Here is a 26,229-nt window from a genome sequence, read left to right on the forward strand (position 1 = left end):
TTTTCTCCTATCCGAGACACGCACTTTTTCTAAATCGCATGAAGTTCATCATTGATTAATTGATGTTGCTAAGAGAAGCATACTTGTTAGTACTCTTGGTTTTTTGAAGGATAAATCCTAATAAAATTTCGTGATCCTTAAAATTATTTGTATAATTTTTTTTCTCGTAGAATCCCAAATATCAAGGTGAACAAAGGATTAGAAAAAAGAGGAAAATTATTATGTTGGAATATGAAGAGCTTTTTTTTCTTTTTTTTTCCTTTCTTTTTTGCTTCCAAGTTCAGGCGTAGGCTATTCCAGCTGCCAAACATGGCAATACATACCCGTTTGAGAGAGCGCGCGAGCGCAACGAACAACGAATCCTTCGTCATATAGAAGAAGCCCCACTCACGCACGTATCTGCGCATTCAAAAACCCCTGCTTCTTCCTCGTCTGCTTTCTAATACCTCTGCTTCCTCTCTGCCCTTCTCTCTCTCTCTCTCTCTCTCGGTGAGGGAGAAAGTCTCGACCTTTCTGAGTTTCGACCAACCGTTTGCGTTCTCTCTCTTCGATTTCGCTCTGTTTTTTCTGCTTTTTTCGTGATTTGGTGATTATCGGAGAGAATCCCGGGAGCTTTGGCCCATCTGTTCTCCCTCGATTTACGTTCACAAGTGCTCTCAAAGGGGGGGGATCGGTCACTGTAGCTACGTTGCTTTCTCTTCGCGCCGCTGCTCCGCCTCTAGCCGTCCGTTTCAGCTAATTTTTGGAGGATTGCTTGGTCTAGCTTCCCTCTCGTTCCTCACCGAAGCTTCTGGCCTGGTACGTCCTACTTTCTCGGCTTTGGATTCACGGTGCTAGGGTTTCGCGGGATTTAGAAACTTTTGCTGCTTTTATGGCATTTACTTCTGTTGAAGGGGTAGGTCATCTGGGTAAGGCCCATTTAGGTGTGGCTGAGGTGAGTGGAAGTTCTCCTTCAGCTGTGCCCCAAAATCCCTCGCCTTCTGTTGTTGTGGGATGTTCTGCCCCTCTCGATTCAGCGCCCGTTGCTCGGGCGGAAGTCCAACGACTTGCTAGCAAAGGCCCCCAAGGCCTGGGTGTTCCTCGTGGTCGTAGCAGAGGCAGGTCTTCTTCCAAAAGGACTCAACCTAGAGGTCAGGAGCCTGGGAGCTTAGGAAACCAGCCTGCCCGGTCTTGGGCCAATGTTGCGAGAGCTGCAACTAAAGGTTATGACTTAACGTTTATCCCCCCAACTTTTGTAGACAACAAGGCAGTTGTCAACTTGCCGGAGAAAGTTTTAGAGGCTGCTGATCCCAAGTGGTCCCAATGCTTGGTTGGGTATTTTGTGGGGAAAAAACTTCCGTTTAAACTCACGGAGGCTGCCCTTACTCAGGCTTGGGGACCAAAGTTAGCTGGCGTGATGGCAAATGGCCAGGGGTTCTATTTTCTTCACATCCCGGATGCTGATTTTCGAAGGAAGATATTAGAGGGTGGGCTGATCACAGTTGCCAGGGTTCCCCTTGTTCTTCAACAATGGAAACCTTTGATGGACTTGAAGAAGGACAACCACTCCACCGTTCCTGTGTGGATAAGGTTGAAGAATCTCCCCTGTGAGCTCTGGTCTCCCCAGCAATTAGCGCAATTGCTAGCACGGTGGGGAAACCTCTCTATGTAGATCAACGGACTGAACAAATGAACATGATCTCCTTTGCTCGGGTGTGTGTGGAGATTTCTGCAATCTGTCTCCGTGTAGTTCAGTTGAGGTGGTCCTTAATGGCGTCTCTCGTACGGTGGCCATCGAGTTTGAATGGAGGCCGGTGTCATGCCAAAAATGTGGCATATTTGGCCATTCGTGCCCAGCTCCTGCGACTGATCCTCCTGCTTCGGAAGCGGCTGCTGCAGCTCAGGTCCAGGGCCCTGCTGCTCAGGAAGCCCCTGCTGCTCTACCCAATGACGCTCCTGCTGCTCAGGACCACGGCCCTTCTCCTGTTTCTGAAGCGGCTGGGGCTCCTGGTTGCCCTGATGCTGGACGGAAGCTGTTCCAGATCGGTGACAGACCTGCTACTCCTGAAGTGGCACCCCTCCCTGCTCCAGCGGGTGCAGTGCTTCCTCTAGGGTCTGAACCAGGGTGGAAGCAAGTAAAGGGGAAGAAGAATAAGCCTCTTGTGGTTAAGGATCTTGCTCTTTCCATACCAGTACCGCCCAGCGAAGATGGACAGATCCGCTCCATCCCTGTGGTGGATAGGGCCAACCCAGCTGGTACCCCTGTAGCCCCAGCCACCTCTGGAGAGGATTTGGGCGACTCACCGAGCCTTCTCCGCAGCTCGGACGACAAAGACCTGCTCTCTCCTAGCCCCTTATCTCCAAGATCCCCTCCTGCCGGAGAGAATCCCGTGAAACAGTATACTGGCAAGGTCTGCGACAAGATCTTCTCGAGCGGACGAGTGTTGGGAGCATACATGAGTTGTCACATGGCCAAGAATATACTGCGGAGAGAGCCATCATTGGCGATCGGTAACAGAGCGAGACGTGTTGAGTATTGTCTCCGAGAAAACCCCAAGAAATCGTGGAAATTCTTGGGGCTGATGGAAAATGCCCAAGAAAATCCGTGCTCGGTCTGCCACAAGCGATTCAGGTCGACGACAGCTCTGTTTGACCACATGAAAATTCACTTGAGGAAGGACGACGAGCGCGGCGACAGGTGCGTGGACCATCCGGGTCGATGAAATCTTGCCGGGATTGTGCGAGGCCAATCCACGACAAGGAGAGATTGAATTTGAGTCTCTCCAGTGAAGATCGCTATGTGGGCTTGAGTAAGACCAAAGGTCATCTCCTGCGTAGCGTTTTATTTTACGACAAGGCAATGCACATGACCAGGAGGAAGAGGACACCGCGAGTCAGCTGCGATGTCGATGAAAGAACTGGGGGAGTTCTGTTTTCTGTACCAAATGGGTTTTCGCTCAGTAGCGAGGCTGAGCAAGACCCGGCAAACGAAGCAGCAGTTGAGTTAAAGATCATGTCCCAAGGTGAGGCGGGCTTCAATTCTTCAGGTTTGCGCGTCGAACATTTCCAGAAGAGCTTGGCCCTGGATTTCATTGACATGGAAAAACTGAGGATAACTGAAGCATCCGAGTACAATGAACGCCACTCAAGAGGCTATACGAGAATGAAGCAGGAAGGGGTCGAATTGGAGGTTCCTGCCAGGATGCTTGGTGGGGCTTGGGAAGTTGAGCACAAAAAGCCTGAAGCAGCCAGAGCAGACGAACAGCCAATGCATGAGGTGCCGATGATGGATCGTGACATGATGCGAATTGCGGGTTCTGATTCGAGAGCTAAAGCAGAACTATGGATTGAACCAGGGTTAAATTCACGCCGAGATAATGTCTGCGCTGAGGAATCCCCAGTTTTCAGTGAATTGGGTGAGCAAAATAAGTATAAAAGCAAGGACACTGAGAGCTACAAACAGGATGCTACAATCGATGCTTCTTGGGGGATTGAAGGAAATCGTGGATGTGCGGAACCCAAGAGCATCAAGCACTACTCAGAGAAGGTGAAAAGGCACATATGCTCAATATGCCACAAGGATTTCTCATCGGGCCAAGCTTTGGGCGGTCACAAGAGGGCTCATTACGTGAAGAATCCTTAAGCCAGTGCAGAAATGCCGACAAACGCAGCCACACAGCAAAGGCTTGCAGACGTAACTAACATGGTTGATCTTTAGCCTCTCAGTACTGTTTGGAAAAAAGAAACAAAGTTTGATATTGCTGCTAGTGTTGTGTTCAGATGATGAATCGGTGCAACAGAGGCAAGCACAGATCAGATGATGGTGAGCTCAATGTGCAGCTTTGTCCATTTATTTTGTTTCTGGTAATAAGCTTTCTAGACTTGGGTTCTTTCACCCTTTTTTACTCCTCTCTCTCTCTCTCTCTCTCTCTCTCTCTCTCTCTCTCTCTCTGTGTTGAAGTTAGTCCATCCATATTTCTATTCTGATTTCTCTGTTGATACAGATGGATACATTCCTTTGGCATTCTCATGTCGATGTTTTTGCCATTGTTATTGGATGAAATAATCTGAACTGGTTATCATTCTAGCTTCTTGTTTCCATGGCTTGATAATCAAAGATTATACAGCTGATCATCATCCTCGGTGTGGTTTTTCTTTTTGATCTTTTACTCATTTTCCAAAATGTGGTCGACAGCAGAACCTCCTGGCCATCTCATCTGATTCTTCTGCTCTAGTCACCTGGTAAAGAGAGGACACAGCCTGCCCGTTCCAGTTTTTGATAGAAAGTGGACACGTAATCGAAGAAGTTTTTGAAGTCTTTTTGTATACTTTCTTTATCACACGACATGCTATCATGATATTAGACTCCTAATCAAGTAATACAGTTCTCAATCACAATATACACCAAAATATTACAATAATAAAGAGCACTAATTAAACTTTGATATCTTGTCAAGCTATATTGCTATTTGCATAACAGTTGGTGATGCAGAAAATCTGGCTTATGCCTCCTCTCCACTTTTTGTTCCCCCTTTGCCCCCTCCACAGTCGAACTTTTTTCATGTGATCTTCAATTAGACAAAATACTTTATCGACTTACATTTCTATACTGGGTTTGTAACCTGTGCTATGCACCTGAATAATTCGCAATATAGTTAGGAAAAGATGACGGAAAAGAATTTATTTGGGAAACAGATCAAATTGATTACATGGAAGAAATTTACAACTTCAAAACTCAATATATGCACGTGGATAATACCATTAACGATGAATTAGCTTGGAGTATTTTCAATTGAAATTAGTCTAATTATAAAGAAAAGAGATTTATATCACATAGATAATGCATAACTTCCTAATAGAATAGTCAATTTTAAACTCATACAAATGTTTTAGCTGGAATTCTCATAATATTTTTTTCAATTTGGAATTACTTTGCCAGGATTTTTTAGGGACTCCAATACACATTATGCTTTTCATGTTGGAATGGATAATGTCCAATACTTTTTGATTAATCTCCTTTATTTTTTTCTTTTGAGTTGAGCTTTTAGTATTTTCCAATAGGAAACAAATTGTATTAATTTTCTTAATTAACTACTTGATCCATTTATTGGGCATATCCTTGATCTTTTTTGCTTTGGCATATGAACAGAAATTTGATACTAACACACATATATCGCTTTGATGAAATGGTTCATGCCATAGATCTTCATCAAATATCCAATATTGCTCAAGAGGTGGGAATCCAACTCTACATTTTTCATGTTTGGGAAAAAAAATTCAAATGTGAATTTGGTGTCCCCATGAAAGAAAACTCCTCAAAAGGTGCGGAATTCGATTACCGTACAATAAATGGTATCGAGATTCTTATAGACACCTTAAAGACTTTTCAAGTTTGACCGACTTTGTCCCGCGATCGAATTTTGTTGAAAACTCGACCATGCTACTGTGATTAAATAAAATTTGTGGAGAACTTTTCGACGGCACCAAATTTTCCCCAATTTGGCATTGTCTTAAGACAAACTTAAGAATCGGACCAGATCTCCCAGAGCAAGAATCAACTCCAAACAAGCTAGCAATGGGTCAATATATAAGTGATTATTAACTTCCGTAACTTCGTTTGGGTTCTTTAGCAACTAATCTAAGTTTGTTGCTTAAGTGATCAAAAAACAACCCGATCCTCATTTAAAATCTTGAAATCAAAAACTTGATTTGAGCATATATTTGAAAACTAGAAATCACAATTTTTCCAATAGCATGAGAATGACGCGAATCTGATGTTGGACCAAAAGGTTATGACTTTAGGAAAAAGATGCCATGAAAAATTAAAACAAATAGGGTTAATACCCTGAAAAATACCAAACTAGTATCTGTGACAAATTTACCTAAAACTCTTTTTTGTCCCACCAAAACCCCAAACTAGTATACCTGTGATAAATTTATCCTAAACTGATACACTTGTAATAAATTTACCCTATGTTAGTTTTTATTAAATTTTATTGTCAAATTATTAAGTTAAATGACACATGACGGTTGATTGATATACCAATTTGGAATTTTACACTCCGTTTGTCACAATTTACAATTTTTCTGATTTTTTTGTGATATTAATCCAATTTAGATGAGAGTATATTTGTCACAAATTTATCAGTTTTGAGTTTTTTGCGGTCGAATAAATTAGTTTGGGGTAAATTTGTCATAAATGTACCAATTTATGGCTTTTTATGGTTAGTCAGGGTAAATTTGTCATAGGTGTACCAATTTTGAGTTTTTCATGATCAAAAAAATATTTTAGGTAAATTTGTGACTCATATACCAGTTTGGGGTTTTTCAAGATATTAATCCAAACAAATAATCAGGTTGTGCCCCTTTACCCACCCTGAATTAACTAGGCCGGGGGTTATCCGTTTGAGGGTGACTTGGGCCAGGGTCATCCGGCCCAGGGTTACTCTGGTCCAAGTTTACTAAGCCCAGGTCATCCCATCCCTGTTGCGCAATTTTAACTATGTCCACAATTTTGACGCGAAGAGTTCTATTTTCTGGCTTTCAGTTTGATACTCACTTTGATTCAATTTTCTGTTGGAGATTTCGACGATATCCGGAATGAAGGTGCGGAAACTCTTTTAATAAATGTGATCATGGTTATCATGCTGAGGTAATAACTTGAAAATAAAATACATTGTGGTTACGCCGAGATAAAAATGGAGTTTACATATGAAAGTAGTCGTTATTTTACTAAAAAAAATCTTGAAAATTTCGTAATTTCTCTGTGCGGTTATTCTGATTGCTGTAATTCTTACATTAGAATAATCCTGCGTATGTCACGATTTTCTCAAAATTTGTTGGAAAAGTTACGGTTACTTTCGTGAAACTATTTTCAGCTCTCAAAATGGAAGCAATTAATTTTGATTGGCCATTGCTGATGTGGATGCTTTGGTTGATGCCGGTTGTCCGACTAATACTAATGTGGCAATTTTTTAATAATTTTTTTATATTTTTCGAATTTTTTAGTAATTTTTCTTTTTCTTTTTTTCTTTTCTTGTCTCTCTTCTTCCTTTAGAGCCTCGCCGGCCATCGTGCAAGAGCCACGAAGCTCTTGCTAATGGCCGGCGAGGGTCGTGGCCCTCGCATAGGGCCGCGAGTGAGATGGCTTCACCTAGATCTAGGCGAGGCTACTAGGTGAGGTCGGGGTGAGGTTGGCCTCACTTGCAACCGTGGACAAAATCACTTACTCGTGGCATTGGACGAGGCCCGCAACCCTCGGCGACCATTGTGGGGAAAGTCCAACAAGGAAGAAAAGAGAAAAGAAAGGGAAAAAATTAATAAAAATTAATAAAAAAATTCGAAAAAAAAAAATTATTAAAAATTATCATGTTAGCGTTCTACATTAATACCGATTGGCTAAAATTAGTCGATTGGACGGAATTAGTATTAATATAAAAAGGTTTAGGACTGCATTAGTTCAATTAAAAAAGTTTAAAATTAAATTGGTATTAATGTAATAGATTTAAGACTTTTTTGTTACTTTTTCCGTAGATCTTTTGTATTTGTAAAATGACGAGTTTGTTTCACACATGTACAATTGTCCAATCAGTCTAGCTTTCTTTTAAATTGATCGGTAGTGACTACACTCTTATTTTGATCTTTAATTTCCAATTTTCAAACTTCGGAAAACCTTTCCATCGTGGTGGTTCTCGGATCCTGCTTCCGTGGAGAGGCTACAATTCGATTTCCATAGTGCTACCACAACGAAGACATCAAAAATCCATATTTTATCATTGGTTGTTGCCGCCGTCGTCTGCTAGTCGCCAGCTAGCGTCTGTCTTTAAAAGTCGATTCTCGCCGCCAGTAGTCAGGCATCAGTCGTGCTCATAGTCGACTGTCGCTAACTTCTCGTTGCCATTGCCACTGTGAACTATTTTTTTCTAGAAGGTTCAAAATATATCGTCATCCGAACAATTTAAAAGAAGCCTCATTGCCCGAATAATATTACTTAAAATAGGAATTCATGCGAATTCCTTGTTCATTGCAAAAACGAGATTCTTTTTCTTGATAAGTGAGTACCTATATTGATCGAGACGGAATCGACATGGCATGAGAAATTCCTAGGCGATTGAGATCAACATCCCACTATGGAGTCAAATGGCAAGAGAGTGGAACTAATATAAATCATTAAACTCTAGATGAAACTAAAATTTAAATTCGAAAGAGCATAAACCTTGAACTTACGTCAAAATGGCTTATTTCTCTCCAATTTTCTTAACTAATTAAACCTGAAACATAGATCAATTTTGGCCTAATCACCACTTACGTGTCTCTATTTTTGCATATATCATTCGCGGACCTTTAAGCAAAGTCCTATATTAAAAAGACCAAAGGCCCATGTTGCAGTATCATTTTAGCGTCTTGTTTAAAGTTTGAGTGGTTTGGCTTTTAGTTAAGTTGAGTTTTTTGGGTAGATGTGATAATTTATTATTTAAGGATGGGCATTTTTAAAACGAGAATTTCATCTTTGGAAAGAAAATAATGATTTCGTAAATAGGGACATAAGGATATTTCGTGTGAATATTCAAAATGGTCTACAAGATTTTAAAAGTAAGTACTTATTTGGTACTTTCACAAGTGGGAATATGTAAGCGATAATCAAGGTTAGATATGATTTTAGTATTTTCTTTCTTCTTTCTTTTTTGTTCACGAATTCACAGTGCGACTGGAAAAATTGGAAGAATCAGTATTAGGCAGGATCTTCATGAAAGCGATGTGGAGAACTCTCAAATGTGGAAATTTTCAGGACCGTTGAGGTTGAAATTTTATGTCTTTTTCTCGGTAATCTGCTATTTGGGTGCCTTAATCCAGTTGCTTAACAACTACTGACAGTCTTGAACTTGCCTTGTACCTCAATTTCGGTTGATATTCTCACGTTTTACCCAGATTAGGCTTTGATTAAGATTAAGATTCCCTATGCGTATTGTACTCACTGAGAAAATTAGAAGAGAACAACGGAGCCTGAATTGAGAAGGGGCCAAAAGTAAGAGCAAATCTTTTTTCTTTTTTATCTGTTATACATGATACCACTCCGCTTTAACCATTAATTATGTAAATTTTACGTGAAACTTATATCATTTAATAACCAAGATAAAGTTGGCTAATATGCTCCAACTGTATATAAGAATTTTTTTCAGAGGTCAAGGATTAGAAATTATCCCGTTCTCAATTGAATGAATAGGAACCATGGAGAAACTTAGTAGTGCAATAGAAAGCGAAGGGATGACAAAGATGTTGAGAAAATGATATTGGAGAATCAAAGAAATGGAAGTGAAAAATCCCACCTTTATTGTTATACTATTCTTTATTTGCCGAACCTCTACACTATGACATAATTGCCATTCAACTTTGGAGCATTCACTCGTATTGTTCAGTGGGTTGGGGTGGTGATACTGTAGATACAAACTAATAGCCACTATAATTGAGTGTTACACAGAATTTGGTCTGCCTTATTCACTGTGTTCGCCCTAATACTCGACCACAATGGCCAGAAGCTAAGGCGATCGCAAGGTAAGTCCTCTGTTCTCGTGGACGACTGCGTAAACTCTTCATGGTACTCCAACCGGTGCAATGTTCCATATGTCCCTGGCATACTCATGGATCGTTCTATCGCTGCTGAACTTGTGTGATCCTGCAGTATTCAGAATCGACATCCTCGTCCATCTCTGCAAGACAAGCAAACAAGTCAAAGTGTAATTATGCATACAGATCATTTGCATAATGCACTCCAAAGACAGGTACATCGACATGGTTTTGTGCACTGATCACCTTTTCGTCTCGATATGCCTCGTCAACTTCTTCTTGACATTCGATATAGCTAGGAAAGTCTTTACCCACGAGAAAATAATCTCCTCGACCAAAACCTTCATTCCCTTCCAAAGATTCTATCAGCTCATCGTAATTGTAGGGCCCAAATACGCCACTTTTGACGAACGCTTTGACTTCTTCGAATCGTGGGTCAGGGACAAACTAGATGGAGAGGATACAGTCAGTAAATCTCAAAGACAGAGCAAGCACACCCTGCAATTTAACTCAACAGAAACACCAGCTACAATTTTTATCTCCCACCCAGTCGTTCGTCCAAAAGCTTAAGCTATAAGAAATCAGGCCTTCATCAAGCATATCCTCTAGCACTACCTCTCGAGGGTAAGTCAAGTCTTACATATGAACAAAATGATGAACATCACTTTATGAAACAGATAAACAAACACGAATGGAATGAAAGGAATTCTAAGAAAATAGCAACAACAGCCGTTGTGTCAAAATTTGAAATCTTGACGTGAGCTCTAATGTCAAAGTATACAACTATTTGCCCCAAAGGCTGAAGTCAAATGGGTCACGAGGTATATTGCATATATCTTTTAACAGCTTTCATGGTTTTTAGGTAGTTGACAGGTAGACATACCTTTCCCTCGGCTCTTTCCTTCCTAAGCCCTGCTATTTCGTGAGCCTGAGCACCAAAGAGAAAGAAGTTATCTTCTCCAACCTCCTGTCTTATTTCAACATTGGCACCATCCAAGGTGCCAATTAGGACACAACCATTCATCGCAAACTTCATATTGCTGGTTCCACTGGCCTCCATCCCAGCAGTACTGAAGAAGAGAAAATCATGGATTATAAGTATATTTATATGGTAGAGGGTAAATTCCAGGCGCAACAAAAATTAGAAACTGAACTAACGAATGTATTGAGATTATTCTGATCAACCAGCAACAATAGGATCTAATAGTAAGGAGGGAAAGCAACTATATTTAATGGGCATGTAGGAGAATTTCTGCTCATGCAAAGGTTGCACTTTGATCCCTTGAAGCTAACCAATCCCATTTCAACTTGGCAAGAGCGTCAAGAGTGGTTCTTAAGATAAATACAGTCAAGCCACTGAAGATACTGTGTTTTCAGAGTGGAACTCCATCCAAGGTCCCAACTCAAACTGTGATTTATCCGAAATAGATGATAGATGCATACCGTCAGGTATAATTGCCATCAATTTGCTTGTTTCACAATGTAAAGCACCTGTGCCACTGAACAATGGTAGAATTTTCTAGTCTTTGTTTTGCTCATGCGAAGGTTGCACTACAATCCCTATAGGCTAATCAATCCCATTTCAACTTGGCTAGGGGATCAAGAGTGCTTCTTAAGACAAATATTCAGCCAAGCCACCAAAGATGCTGTGTGTTCAGAGTGGAAATCCAGTCAAGGTCCCAACTCAAAATGTGATTTATCCGAAATAGAACATAGATGCATATCATTAGGTATAAATGCCATCAATTTGACTGTTTCACAGTGCAAAGCATCCGTGCCACTGAACGGTGGTAGATTTTCTAGTCTTTTCTAGTCTTTGTTACACATGCAGCCAATGGAACTTGTGACCCCAACAATTCCATCACACAGGGACAAGAATGGACAATCAAAAGACTCACTGGACTAAATCCATAGGAAATAGTTCTCTTTTTTTCTTCAGCAAACAGGAGGTCAAGTACCTGATGTGCTGTGAGAGTTCACTTGCAGGGATCAGCAATTCAGCAACACTGACATTGTAATCAGGAACAAATATCACCTGCAATCAAACAAGTACAGTGAACTGTATAGACAAAATAAAAACCAAAAAGTATGAATGATGGTCAAAATAAAAATGCTGTTGACTATTAAGATCACACAAATATGCTGCACACAGATTCTCATACTATATCCCCTTAGAATGCAGTGATCATGAACAACGGCCTATCCAAAATGTAGTAATTAGCACATGCAAAAAAAGCATCAACTTTGGGCCATGCAGGAGCTGCTATGCACCCAAATTAATTACATAGCAAGAGTGTTGCACCTTGATTCACAAAATAAACTTTAGAGGCGCCTATTTACACATGCCAAGAGCAAACAATCAAAGTACTCAACAAGTATAAAACGGTTTAGAAATAGTGAGACAGCCATACCTTAAGCAAATTACCAATTTCAGGATCATGATTAATTGTTGCAGCAACATCTGTGATAAATTTTACAATCCTTTTAGCTTGCACATATGTGGCAAATGCTTTTCCGCCAAAAATACAAACTCGCGGCACAAACTTAGCAGTCCTCTCAGCAGAATTCATAGCTTTCATTTTCTTGTAACGATAAACAATTCCCAATATGTTCAAGAGTTGCCTCTTGTACTCATGGATGCGCTTCACCTGAAAGTAGGAAACATGTTGGATAGTGCTTAGCTAAGAAAGAGAACAATAAAATAAAACTCGTTTGCACTCTGTGCCCTACCACTGGAAATATTTACTCCCTCAAGTGACACAAATGCTCTGGCCAGAAAGAAAAATTGACATATAGCATATTAATGAAAGAAATCCTGCTAAGTGCTAACCACGTCCAAACCCATTTTTTCGTAAAGCAAATCCTGCTATATCCTTTATATATATGTCACGCACTTGTGGCAATATAAGCACCATCATAGCAAATAAACCTTCCGTGCTTGTGGCAACATAAGCACCATGACTACAAATATAATTTCCCACCATATTGCAAGATACAGTAGTAGAAGACCCCTGTTCCATTGCAAAAATTCTCAATTTTGCTCCTTTTAGCTTGAACCATAAGCAATATTGAATATTATTGAATCTCTAGTCTATATTGACCGTTCTATGTTTGTGCACCCTCAAATGCCACTAAATATAAAATTCTGTAGGGAGACATTGAAGCCAAAATGCCTTATGGTCCACAGTGCTGGGTAGTTAAACACCGACAAGTGTACAAAATGAGTGTAGCAAATACAACAAGGCTTCTTTAAATGTGCAGGCACTCATTAAAAGATAAGAAATAAAGTCATTCCAGGAATGGAGGGGGTGATGCCAACTGCAGATGAGAAGCAACTTAGGAGGTTTGACATGTGAAAGGAAGGTTTCTGGATGCTCCAATGAGGAGACATGATTATGAGATGGAGAGCATCTGAACTTTTACCATTCAAATTCTATTCTACAGATTAAATGTGGATGTTGACTGCTCTAGAATCAGCACCTGTCAAATTACCAGTGAGGGGAGAACATAGAAGTCAAGGTTTCCAAAAAATATCAGGAAAAAGTTACATATGTAGACATCAACAAGAATTTAGGGGTTCACCACCACCAACTTCATTACATCATCAAATCAGGTGTAGTATGAGTTCTACATGAGTAAACAAAGAATTGGATGATATCAAATTCTCAGAGACCACTAATACTTATAGTACCTGGGAACAAGACAAACAATACCTAAATTATCCTCTTAACAAGAAAGGAAATAATAAGCTGATGAGAGGAAAAGTTATAGTATGCAGTTCTCATATTTGACATACCATTGGAACCATGGATGACTCTTAACTGTTCATGGAAGTACTTGAGAAATCGTTTTCAAAATTAATATTTACTCTTTAGCTGCTTTCACTACATGATCCTCGGTTTCCCCTCCTCCCTCATAACACATCAATTAAAGCAGCCACCCCGAATGATGTCCTTCGTTCATAGAATCCGATGGTTATCAAAACTTGCAGTCCACTATAAAACCATTGTGATGTGCTTTCCGTTTTCTCAGGAAAAAGAGTATGCGTCGCTGCAAGGAAAAAGTGTATAGGTTGCCGCAAGAAAAAGTGTTGCGTTACAACATTGTTTGACTGAGATAGCTCAGAAAGAATGCAAATGGCCTTTTGTATGCTGGACTGTTATTACTTGAACTTGCTGGAATTACCAACATGTCATCAGTTGCTCTGCCAGTGTAAATACTGGGATTTTTTTCTTTTTATTTATTGGCCTGGTGAAGAATTTATTATCTTCAGTAATAAGAATGGTCCGGTCATGAGTTCTATATGCTGGATTCCTCCCGATGATAGGCACATTGCCACACTCAAACAAACTCTTTATATAGCTACGGTATTTCGCAGCTAAAGCCAGATCTACTGGTCGCTACTATTTGCTAATTTTTCTTCTTTGTCTAACTTTTGGTTGATTACGTTCTATTTCCTTTCATTATGTTTCACTTAGCCGAGGATTTTGGGAGGGAACATCGGAACAAGTGGGGTTCCCTGGCTTGGATCGTCCACATTGTACTGACAGGAGGAACTGATAAATCATCAAAGGGACACAACTTTTCGGGGTTTGAAAAGGTTTTGCATCCAGCAAACAGCAAGCCAGCACAGGTAATGCTAATCTGCTACAGTTATGTGATAGATCCATAGGCAGGCAGTGGTGACTCGTGTCGGCAATGTATTCACACGTTTAAGGCCAAATGATTGCTGTTATAAGTCCTCACTTGGCGCCCATTCAAGATGACCAGTAGTCATCAGGAGTCAGTGCAGTGACTCTTGAACTAAAATTTAGATGTGCATAGCAATCCTCATGTGCATGCCCACAGAAGGTGTAATAATTGTCAAACATCAGGAGCTTAGGAAGAATCAGCTCGTTTGTGCTGAAGACGGCATGTTGTAAGAGTTTATTGTTGTCGCATAGCAAGCTTTTGGGAATTGGCTTGATCAGTTGTCAATCTATAAATGGAAAATTAGTTCTTATGCAAAGTGTACATGGATGCACATAAACGGTAGCATTTATGGTGGTCTCTGTTTCAAAATGCTGACTTCCCCAACTTAAAAATTGGTTTCAAACGCGACTAAGAAGAAATACGCTCTTTCAAATGTTTGCTTGATGGTTTCAGATAACCGCAAAGATGATAAGCAACATTAATTTGGGTATCGACATTAGGGGGCTAATATGGAATGCACATGTCTACCTACGAATTACTCAATACAGGATAAGAGATGAGGAGGACAGAGGCAAGAATGTGACCTGAATATCAAACATTGCTTCAGGGCTAACAACATATCCAGTTGTCTCCTTAAGGAATCTCACAACCTTCATTTTGTTGCTCCTCTTTGCTGCCCTCCATTGGGTCTGAAGATCCTCATTATCTGCAAACTGGAAAGTGGCATCATGTAAGATTTTACCTCTCAAGTCCTCACATCACTAGGACACCAATGATGCTACTTCCTCAACCATACTTGTTTAAACTTAACAACAGTTCTCCATCCAAGTGAAGTATCAATTACTCAGAAAGAAACTGCAACTTGAATCCATCCTTCCCACTTCCAATGAACCAAAAAAGAAAGGTGATTTGCAAAGGAAAGTGATGGCAATAGAGTAATTTCAGTCAGAGGAGACCACATGAAAATAAATGAAGGTATCTCAGAATTTGAAAATCAAGGCTGGTGAATCACCTTACGCAACTCAGCTAGTTTATCTGTGTGGAGGATCCAGTCTTCTGTGCCAATCCATCTAGTTATAATCTTACTTAACTCAGGATTGCAGAAAGGAATCCATCTTCTTGGTGTCACCCCATTTGTTTTGTTTTGAAATTTTTCAGGCCATAACTGCCAAGGATCAAGAGAACAGATTAAGTAGACATTATATTGAGGATAGTGTACAATGAACTTGGAACTTCTAATACTTGGTGGATTCTATTTTGAGTTTGAGGGTTATTAAAGCAGAAAGGGCGAGCCAAAGAAAAGTTTTACCTTAAAGAATTCATGAAACACTTCCTTCTTTACGATTTCACTGTGAATCTCAGCAACACCATTAACAGCATGACTGCACACCACACAGAGATTGGCCATCCGAACCATCTTAGGAGGCTCAGGTTCAGGCTCCGGCAATTCTTCATTATTCTCCTGAGCTTGTAAATTATGAGGTTCATCTTCAAGATTAATGTCAAGTTCTTTAGAAGTTTCTGGTTCCTTCTCAGAAGAAGCAACAGGATCCTCTTCTGGTTTTATTAACTCAGCAAAAGCAGGCGGCAAATCAACATTTTCCAGTATCCTCATTTCCTTCAATTTTTTCTCCAGTAAACCAGGATTTTCGGTACCACATTCTGCAATTATTGTCCCAACCAGCTGCAAAGTAACATATTAACAGGATGAAAAAAGAATTTGAAAGATATCAGAAACAGGTATATAGAATTGGGGAATGTCCAAAATATGGGTACTAATTTTTCCTGAAAGGTAATCAGTATACCTCTTCATCAATCATCTCTATAATCTCAACATGCCGAGGAAGAAGCTTTTGCATAAGTTCTAAACTCCATTTTTCGAGTGCTTCAGGCAGAACAGTATGGTTTGTGTACGCCACAGTCCTTGAATCGGCAAAAGGGAAGTACACATTTATCACTAATATTGGTAATTTCTATCAAATTATCTATAAGAAGAACAAGAAAGGAGTGGCTTTAAGCAGATTAGACCGTCAGCCGAAGAAAAAAATTAAATTAAACTCTCACAGGACAGAATTCCACAGACCACAAGTTGCACAATAAACATGTGGAAGATGCATACATCAAACTAATTACAAGGCTTATAGAAATCCATCATCCCATGTTCTAGCCTTAAAAATTGATACTCATCTCTGTTTACTTACATTAAACTTATTACCTCAGGGAGTAAACTTCCAAATTAACATGTCACTTCACTTTTAGGTATTTTGATTTGCTTTGTGAAAAAGCTACATCGTTCATGGCATGGCATCTCTGATACTTTTTCTATTTCTTTAGAGAGTGAAAGCCCCCCTTAAATTGCATAAAACATCCCTGTAGAGTGGCCAATCTCCTTTCTCCGTGCTTTGTTTTAGATTAATGTCATGAGACAGGAACTTTCAAACCTAATCACCATGATTCTTTTGTTGTTCTATCTTCTATATCTGAAGGAAATAACTTATAATGTCAAATACAAAGATATGCAGTTCTTATTCTTTAAATATCTAGAGCATTCCAAATCACTAAGAATACAGAAATGACCGTCAATATTTGTCTTTAAGCATGTGGCTTTCAAGAGAAGACTGCTCAAAGTTCATCAATGATAACCTCATATAAGTAGCAATAATTACGGTGACAAACAAACTTTCTCCAGCAAAGTGAGATCGGTTATACATATCTGATCATGCCATTGCACCTATTTATTACCTTCAACAAATTCCAAATAGAATGAAAAGGAAGAAACAAGTGAGATAATCCACTACTTTAAATGCTCTTTTAAAGCTAGAGGAAATAAAATTTGTACTGTGGATACACGTAATGTCAGAAAAGGTACCTCCTAGTAATATTCCAAGCTTCTTTCCAACTTAGACCTTTAACATCCATTAAAATCCTCATCAGTTCTGGGATGCAAAGTGTTGGGTGAGTATCATTCATCTGCACTGCAACCTTCTCAGGGAAATCTTCCCATTTTACATGTTTACCAGATAGCTTTTCAAAACGAGCAATAATATCTTGAAGAGACGCTGAACACAAAGTATACTGCTGCTTCAGGCGGAGGATCTTTCCCTCAATGGATTCATCACCGGGATAGAGTATATAGCAAATCTGACATCAATCAAAATTATTAGCATCAAGCCAAAAGAATCTTTTATCGAGGCAACTTAATAGAGAATGCAACAATGTTATTGCAACACTGAAGACCAGTTCTGGACATTGTTAGCCAACAGTCATGTCAGAGACTCAATTATTTTAGCCATGCCAGTGGACCATTTTGAAATGTATCCCAACAACTACAGGGACAGAAAAGAAGGCCACTTCAAAGAAAAATCTCAATCCTCTCAAGCACAAGGGCTTGGCCTAGCTATGGCCTAACCTCACCAAAATCTTAGAGGTCTGGGGTTGGACTCCTATAGTCCCTTGCAAATCTTACACGAAAAAAAAAAAAAAGAAGAAGAAGAAGCCATAATGAGGATACCAGTAATCATAATTATTGACTATTTTCGGACCAAGTAGACAAATAAATTATGTGTTCAGTAATCCATCAGCCATATTCAGCCTTTCTATTTATCTTGGAGATAAAGAATCTATATTTGAGAATTAGAGGAAAGGTCACAAACAAAAAATTTAAAAGAAAAAACCCTGGAGAATAACCTTTTCAGCATTCGACAGTGCCTCATTTGCTTTGGTGTGCTCTCCAGCATTAAAAGCAGATAAATCAAATTCTTCAGAAAGAACTTTAGTGGACCAAAGCCGCAGATTGATGGTATTTTTTGTCTTATAACCAGGGATTGGGACATCAAATGCAGCTGCACGTATATCTTCTCCCCCAATCCAGCGTCTTTTACCATCAGATCCAGACACAACCTTGCCATAGAATTTTACAGGATAGGATACATCATTTCTCACAACTTCCCACGGATTTCCCATCTACACAGAGTAAGCATGATGAGATCACCAGTGATGTAAAGAAAATCCAAATAAAACCATGTTCTGCAGATTATCATCATATAAATGGAAAAATGGGTAGACGCAACAGCATAAAATAATCATGGGAATAAATATGATAATATGGAATCCAAGTGAAATACCAAAAATAAATGATATAGCAACATCATAAAAAAAATCAGGTGTGGCTGAAATTAATAAATAATGCAAACAGAAAGGTTATTTGTTAAGAAAACTCCAATTAAACTCCAAAATTATATTTCATAGTAGTTAGATTTTAGTGTTGTACTTAAGCAGAGGTTGTTCCAGCAAAAAGGAAAAATGAAATTCTAGACCTATTGTGGAATATGGAACTAAATAACAAGAACATTTCAGCATACCTCAAGCCAGCTTTCCGCGACTTCCTCTTGACCATCTTTGGTTATTCGTTGCTTAAATAAGCCATACCTGTATCTAAGTCCATAACCCCAAGCTGGATAATTTAAAGTTGCCAAGGAGTCCAAAAAGCAGGAGGCAAGTCGCCCAAGACCCCCATTTCCAAGTGCAGCATCAGCCTCCTACCAATATTAACCGCAAATATAAGTGACTTTTGATGTCTATAAAATAACCAAAAAGTATGTACCGATTCATATGCAACATAAAGCAAACAACTACGGATTGAGATCATGGCATAAGCCAGAGATTAGTAGGTCAGGCTTTCAAAAGGCAATGATTAAGAAGGCTTATATTCAGGCAACGAAATGAAGCCTCAGGGAAAAATGTAAATCTGCACACCTCCTGGATCATCCGTAAATTGACCCACTTGACTTTTCTTTCGGCAAAAAATCCCCATAACTATAAAAAATGAGTAATATATCCCTCCATCTACCTTGTTAGGTTATCATCGCTTCATTAAAATGCACATGAGGTCAATTAGAAAGAGTTGATTAAGTACATGAAGTTATTAACTTACAAATTCCTAGATACAGCACATAATGGGATGTCTTACTTAACATCAGGAAGCAGGGGTCAGCAGATGATGATCAGAAAGTTGATGGATTAAGGGCAATACATACATTTTCAAGTTATACAGCAAGATTTAGCAACAAAGGAAAACGGGAGTCGAGTTACAAATGACCCTCTGGCCCAAATGAAAAGGATACGAATGACGAAAAGAAGTGTAGACAGTTTTACCTAGATTAAAGATAGACAGATCTTTAGCCAACATCATCATGATATTTCCACCACCATTGTTGTAGTGTTAGTACAGTACAGATTAGCCAATTGTAGCAGCAGATTTCACTATGCAAAAATGAAGCAACAGTATCTAATCCAAAATAAGCAACAAGCACAATATACCTGGGCTGCAACATTTTCGAGGTCATGCCCAAGTTTGCTTAAAGCCTCAGCATATGCACCTGTGAGCTCCAAGTTACCAATCGCATTTAACAGTGCTCTTCCCTACAGAAACCACACTAATGAAGCTATAACTTTATGAGGATAAGTGGAACATAGAGCTCTATCTTTACATGGAGCAATTTCGGTGCCAAACCTGTAGAAACTCCATTGACAGATAATATGCTTGCTTTACGTTCAACTTTTCACAGTAATCATATGTTGCATTCCAATTAATGATGAGAGCATCTCGGACGCTTTGAGCAGTTGCAAAGAAAGCCTTCGGAAGTTCAAATTGATCAGGAGAAAAGGGAGCCGTAAATTCTGCATGATATTTGATACTTGAGGCAATGGATGCAGCATCCGGCTTGAGAGGACTTGGACTGCCGGGCTCTTTATGCCATGAAAACAAGAAATAGAGTTAATGACCGAAAATGGAAGGTTAACTACATATTGATATGCTAAGCCATATATCACCCTTGTTTTTTAGCCCCACAGAGATTTAATGTGTACTTCAAGCTTTATTCTTGCCACTTATGTAAATTATTAAAAGGCTAAGGACCCAACTAGTCCTCCCTATGGAAACCCACAAATTCAGTGAAACAACCTCATTGCTTTCTCTCATGACACTAAAACTATGATAAAGCAATGAGCAGAACAGATGTTAAGGACATGAGTGAATCTTATTTCTGACTTACCCACGTGGATGCTTTGCTCTGCCATTAGTAAGACATTGTAGGTTTTTCAAATTAATTTACATGAACTTAATCAGAAAACATGAGATGCCGACCAGACCAGACCATTCGCTCACTTGATGTGGGCAAATTCTTGCCTAACCTGGTCCATGGGGACTGCGTGAAATCTCAGCCACCGATCATCTGGATTCCACACGGGTCCACAACATCCAACCGTTGTGGTTCACCCAGGACATGTATATGCAAGTATCTCCATAGGATATGTCTCTGGCCAGAACACGTACTTCCTCTGCCCATCCATCACAAGTTACCATGTGAACATCAAATGATCCAGACTACCAACAGGAACAGCTTCGCCATTCAGCTCACTATCAAATCCTACTGCTGAGCATCCTCAAAAGTCGCAGACAAGTTAGATCAGAAATGGATTGAACGAATATTTCCTTAGCGAGCATCGCTACTGGTCACTTCACTTATCCAAATCACCAGATCGTGACTCGTGATCGTTTCTCATCGCTGAGAAGGCAACATGTCGTACTTAATCTTATCCTCACAGAATACTCTATCGGAAGCGACTCAACTAGTACAGTGACGAGTATCGGATAATCGAAAATTGAAGGCGATCTTAACTTTGGCACCTTTTTCGGCAATTTCACTCGGCACAACGAGATGAACTTTAGAGGGAGAAAACAAAATCAGCATGAGAGAACAAATATCAGCAGTTGAGCAGAACAACCAACAGAAACTCCGCATGCTCGAATATTCAACTGTCCGAGTTCACAAAACGAGAGAAAAACTAGCTTCCAGTCTAATCAGCGTTCTCATCCGGAACTGCGCTCACTGCGGATATGTACGCACTGAAAACCATAATCTCTCCCAATCACGACAATCGCACTAGAAGAGGCAAAAAAAAAAAAAAAAAAACAGAGCGCAACGCGTATCAAGCCGCTTCAAGCTACGAATGACCGATCGAGGGAAAGAAAGTCGAAAGTCGAAAGTCGAAAGTCGAGACCTTCCTCGAGTGGCGAATCCTTGAGCCTCTGCTTCGACTCGCCGGACACGCTCTTCACCGCGGAAGGCCTCCTCGTCCTGAGCGGCCTCGCGTCCCGAGTTCGGAACAAGAGCGCCAACTTCTTCTCTCCGAGGCCGGAGCCGAGCAACCTGCGCTGGTCCTGGCGTCGCGGAAACCGCTCGTCGCCTGACGGCAGCGGCGGCGTCGTCGCGGCGAGCTGCGAAGTCGCCATTGCAGGAGGACGGGGAAAGAAGATCGCCGCGAGCGATGACGCGTCGTCGCGACCTGGGAACGTCGACGTGAAGTCGAGCGACTACATTCACTCGCTGGAAGTATCTCGCTCTCCGCATCATATTAATGGAGCCCGCTCTAAAAAGTGCATCGGATCACGAGTTCTCTCGAACATCGAGGTGCGATCCGCCGCGACGCCGGGCCGTTGATCGGGGGGCTTCTCGTTGGCTGAGCGGGAAATCTCTAGTCAGCTGAGTGCGGTGGAGGCATCTTATTGGTTGAGGGTGTAACGAGTGCAGCTAGGACCGTCGCAGCCTAGCAGGTGATACCGCAGATCTTTTCGGAAAACGACATTTGCAATAAAACATTTTCTTTTCCCTTCCCGTTCCACATGGAAGTGTTGCAGCGGCATGTGATTATACACTGTGCACTTTCTATATTGACAGGACAACAAAAAGTTGCACTTTGAGAAGTTGATAAGCTCGATAGAAAACACCGCCTGAATATGTGTGAATATAAAAAAAAATATAATACGGTTGTGTGGATATTCATGGAAACTCCTGGAAATTACTGCATATGTGTGAATATAACAGTACTTCGAAATTGACTAATCACCTGCGATTGGCTATTTTTAAATATCAATATCAATATCGACAGTTCCCGAAACTATTTAGAAATATATGAAGATTTGAATTCTTTAAATAATTATTTTTTATATGAAGTGTTTCGGCCGAGTTTGAGTATTGACTAGCCAATTGATAGTTTTGATATTATTATTTTTTCACTCATCACGTTAGAATAAGTTTTTCAAAAAAATAAAAAAAAATAGCGAACTCGCCCACTTTTTATTTTTATGAGATAAAGTAGCTGAATCGTTCAATTTAATTAATTCTCACTGATCCGTGCATGTGTGTCTTATTCACGTGCAACAGGTAAAGTTACTTTAGGAGGGAAGCACTGAGATTCGGATATGAGACTTGCCGTGTAGGAGTGTACCCATGTTGCACTTAACCGCTCATCTGATCAACTTACTTTCTTCAAGACATTCCACGAAGAAAAATGTCAGTAACAATTTTGAAAGCTACTAGCTACTTTTATGAGAATAATTACTTTCGTATTTGAAAAATTATTGACGCATGTGGAAAACTTACCATGAATAATATATTACAATTTATTATTCTAAATGACCCGCTAAGGACTAACTTCTCATAAATTTTGGAGAAAATACCACAAAAAACCCAAATTATACCCACCGTAATATATTTACCCAAATTTTTTTGTGACATAAAAAAATCTCAAATTATGCTCACTATAACATATTTATCTCAAACTTTTTTTTTCTAAATGTGTACTTATGTGATCTATTTACCCTTTGTCAATAGTTCGTTAGATGATTTTTCAACCAAAATAATATCGTTTTTATTTCACTTAAATCACGTGAACGCAATGTTAATACTGTTTACTTTCCAAAGTCCACGTATTCATATTTTTAATGGTATTGATTAACTAAACTTTGATGGAAAATAAATATGTTGCATAGTACAAGTTTGGAATTTTTTTTTATCACAGAAAAAAAATTTGTGCAAATTTTTCACAACGGGAATAATTTGAGTGTTTTAATGGCTTTTGTTCTAAAATTTATGACTAATCATAATTTTTTTCTTCTCACAAAAAGAGGAAACTTTCCTTCTAAATATAACATATGATACCTAACGTATAAAAATCATTTTATGGTGCTTTTGAAGTCGCTTTTGGTTTGTGAAAGTCACTACAAATGTGGAAAAATTACTAATAGCCGATAAGGGAGAATTTACAATTGCACTATAGAAATTTGCTGAAAATGTGGAAAGCTTTCTTTGTAACACACCCGTTTCCCATATGAAAAAGTTACGAAAACGTTCAAAAGTTATTTTTTTAATATTTCGTAGTTCCAAGGTTTGACTTCAAAAAGTTAATAAAAGTTTGAAAAAAAATTAATAATCACCAAGTGTCAAAAGCTTACTTTCCATCGTGTAGAGAGTACCTACTAACTCGCGATTGATGAAAAGTTGCTTTTGACTTTGATAAAATTACTGAAAACGTGGCAAATTACAAAGAACATTTACTTTTCTGATGGCAAGATTTACTAAAAAAAAATGAGAAAAAAGTTACCTCCACTAAAGAAGCGAAACTTTTGATCACTGAACATTTAAAAGTTGCTAACTTGAAGGTTCTATTTATTTTGTAAAAATAAATAATATAAAAAATATTTTTCTAAAAAGTGATCATTTGTATGACATACAAAAATTAAACAAATGAAAAATATTGAGGGGACTTAAATTGTTGTCTTCTTGATAATGAAAACATTTATTATTTTCAAAATCATTCATATTTCACAAAATAAACGAAGCCTAATGATGTGTTTATTTGAGTGAAAGTGTTTTTGGAAAATCAATTTTCCATACGTTCACCGGTTTAATCTATTAAAAATGATTAGTTAACCAAAACCTTTTTGGTTAACAAAAATATGCATGTATAAAATTAGGAAAGTAAATTCCTAAATCTTTCAACCAAAGAAAAAATTCATAGATCTAAAGAAGTGAAAATACTTACTGGAGCTGCATTCCCTCTCAACTGCTTCATCTTTCTCTTCCCTCATTCAACTTGTCTGTGCCCCTCTCTCTTCTCTCTATCCTCGTGCCAAGTTGATCGCGCCTTCGTGGTAAGCATCGAAGCCATGGACGTCAGGCCTACGATATCGTCCTCTGAAGCGGCGCCCGATTCCTTCCGCCCTCTCGATCCTCTCCCTCCATTGGCTGCTATTGTTCTTCGCTGCCATCGAGGACGAAGTGCTCTGTCTCGAGGGCGTGTTCAACGATGTCAGGGAAGTGAGTAGCCTGCCGCGACGCGAAGGAACCGGAGATGAAACGGGTCGTAATAAGTACTGTTGGGCATGGATTTGGAGGATTTGCGATGTGTTTTTGGAGAAGTGCGATCTGTGGGTTTCCGAGGTGGGATAGGGATGGAGAGTGAACCATAATGGGCGCAACAAGAAGCCGACGTCACCTCTGCTGAACTTGTATCAAAGACGAGAGAGCTCAGATTGAATGCTGAGTGAGCGGGAAAATATTTTCTAAATAAAATCCTAATTTCCAGTCAAATGTCACCAAATCAAGAAAAATTAATTTTTTTGGATAAATCATTTTCTTGATGTTAGAGTTCTCCCCAAAATAAAGGCACCTTAAACGAGAACTTGAACTAATCTAGCTACTTTTCTAGTGTTTAATAATTTAACATGTCAAAATTCATTCTTCATATGTTATTAAAATTTTCAGTAAATTTCCAAATTCTTTTAGTAATTTGTCAATACAAGATGTAATTTTCGTATTATTAGTCCTTAGCAATTTTGAATCAACAGTTGCCAGTTTTTTTTTCCTTACATAAGGAACATGTCTAAATAAATAGGTTGTATTACATGTCGTAGTTGTGCACATTTATTTGTAACTTCTCAAAAACGGGAGTTCTTCTAGTGTTAGTAATTTCAATATGGTGTTAGTAACTTTTTCTATGTAAAAGTAATTCATTCCAATTAGAAGTGAAGATTCAAATCGTTTAATAACTTTGGATGCAAACTTACTCAAATTAATATTTGAACATTCTCAGTAAATTGCAATATCATGTTCCGTAAATAGTTCATATTGCGAGTTTTCTCTTTTTAGTAATTAGCAATCTTGGTTATTTGTCAGTAACTTTTATTTCTTTCAAAGTAATTTGTAATAATTAATAAATTTCCTAAGTTTTCTATTATTTCTCAATACTTTGTTACTAATTTGTTAAGAAACATAATGAAAAACATGTAGAGACAGTTACCATTCGCTTTCCACCCTTCAGAATTTGATGATGAGAAAAAATTAAAAGTTTTGAAAATGAGAGAACAAATCATATGTGCATTGATATCAATGTTTGTATATTTCGAAAGATTTTAAAACATTTTATATTTAGAAATATTCAAATTATGAGAGCAGCAAGAAAAAAAAAACAGAAGGCAAATAAAACAAGATATAACGAAAGCGTTTTTTTTTTTTTTTTTGCGAAAGGGGTTTTTAATTTTATTTTTAGTGCATCCAATCTTTGAAAGAACATACTAGAGTCCACTCGTCATACATGCATGACACATAAATTGTGTTGAAATGTTTACAAATGCAAATCCAAACTCATTTTATTTCATTGTTAGAGAATGAATTTATAATGAAACTCTATGGAATTGGTTTCATGGTTAAGGATATGATGTATGCATTAGATTAACCACACGACACAAGTTCAACTCTTTGCATCACCGAGTATTAACATTTGAGCCATTCAATAGAATTTAAAGTAGCGTCTTACGTATTTTAAGAGGATGATAGGATCATAGGCCCAAAGTTTACCTATCCAAATCGTGCTAGTTATGGAAGAATTTTATTGTGAATAGAAACATGAAGATAATGGGTTCCTTATGTTATATGGCCATTTTATAATTCTTATTTAAGTTATTAGAGTATGTGTATTTTCGAATTTAATGATGTTAAAAAAGTAATTCAGGAGATTTTGAAGAAAAAAAGAGAGATCCTCGCAAAATAGGAGGTTCCCTTCTTTTTTGGCGTATATGTAAAATTACCTTAAAACTTATTTTATTTATTTATTTGTAGCCAGAAATTCAAAAGTTGGCTTAGACCTGTCATT

At 38.9% G+C, this 26,229-nt stretch overlaps 2 protein-coding genes across 3 annotated transcripts; one reads left to right on the plus strand and one right to left on the minus strand.

Annotated features, from left to right (window-relative positions):
- Window positions 1-394: 394 nt before the first annotated feature.
- Window positions 395-4,078, plus strand: LOC120288931. The gene is made up of 2 exons (XM_039303218.1): window positions 395-1,130; window positions 1,239-4,078. The coding sequence occupies exons 1-2, from the start codon at window positions 872-874 to the stop codon at window positions 1,649-1,651; spliced, it is 672 nt and encodes a 223-aa protein (XP_039159152.1). The 5' UTR covers window positions 395-871; the 3' UTR covers window positions 1,652-4,078.
- Window positions 4,079-9,286: 5,208 nt separating this feature from the next.
- Window positions 9,287-21,628, minus strand: LOC104422020 (alpha-1,4 glucan phosphorylase L isozyme, chloroplastic/amyloplastic). 2 transcript variants are annotated; one of them, XM_039303345.1, is made up of 16 exons: window positions 21,298-21,435; window positions 20,428-20,574; window positions 19,748-19,983; window positions 19,555-19,656; window positions 18,597-18,773; window positions 17,923-18,198; window positions 17,105-17,376; window positions 16,041-16,158; window positions 15,545-15,919; window positions 15,248-15,400; window positions 14,820-14,948; window positions 11,955-12,191; window positions 11,502-11,578; window positions 10,427-10,613; window positions 9,790-9,990; window positions 9,287-9,686 (listed from the first exon to the last, which is right to left on the minus strand). In XM_039303345.1, exons 3-16 carry the CDS (start codon window positions 19,760-19,762, stop codon window positions 9,570-9,572), a joined length of 2,436 nt encoding a protein of 811 aa, XP_039159279.1. In that variant the 5' UTR covers window positions 19,763-19,983; window positions 20,428-20,574; window positions 21,298-21,435; the 3' UTR covers window positions 9,287-9,569. The 2 variants fall into 2 exon arrangements, with proteins under 2 accessions (XP_039159279.1, XP_039159278.1); XM_039303344.1 differs by lacking the exon at window positions 20,428-20,574 and having other exon boundaries at window positions 21,298-21,628.
- Window positions 21,629-26,229: the final 4,601 nt, after the last annotated feature.

This window comes from Eucalyptus grandis, chromosome 10 (genome assembly GCF_016545825.1).
Source record: "Eucalyptus grandis isolate ANBG69807.140 chromosome 10, ASM1654582v1, whole genome shotgun sequence".
Lineage (NCBI taxonomy): Eukaryota > Viridiplantae > Streptophyta > Magnoliopsida > Myrtales > Myrtaceae > Eucalyptus > Eucalyptus grandis.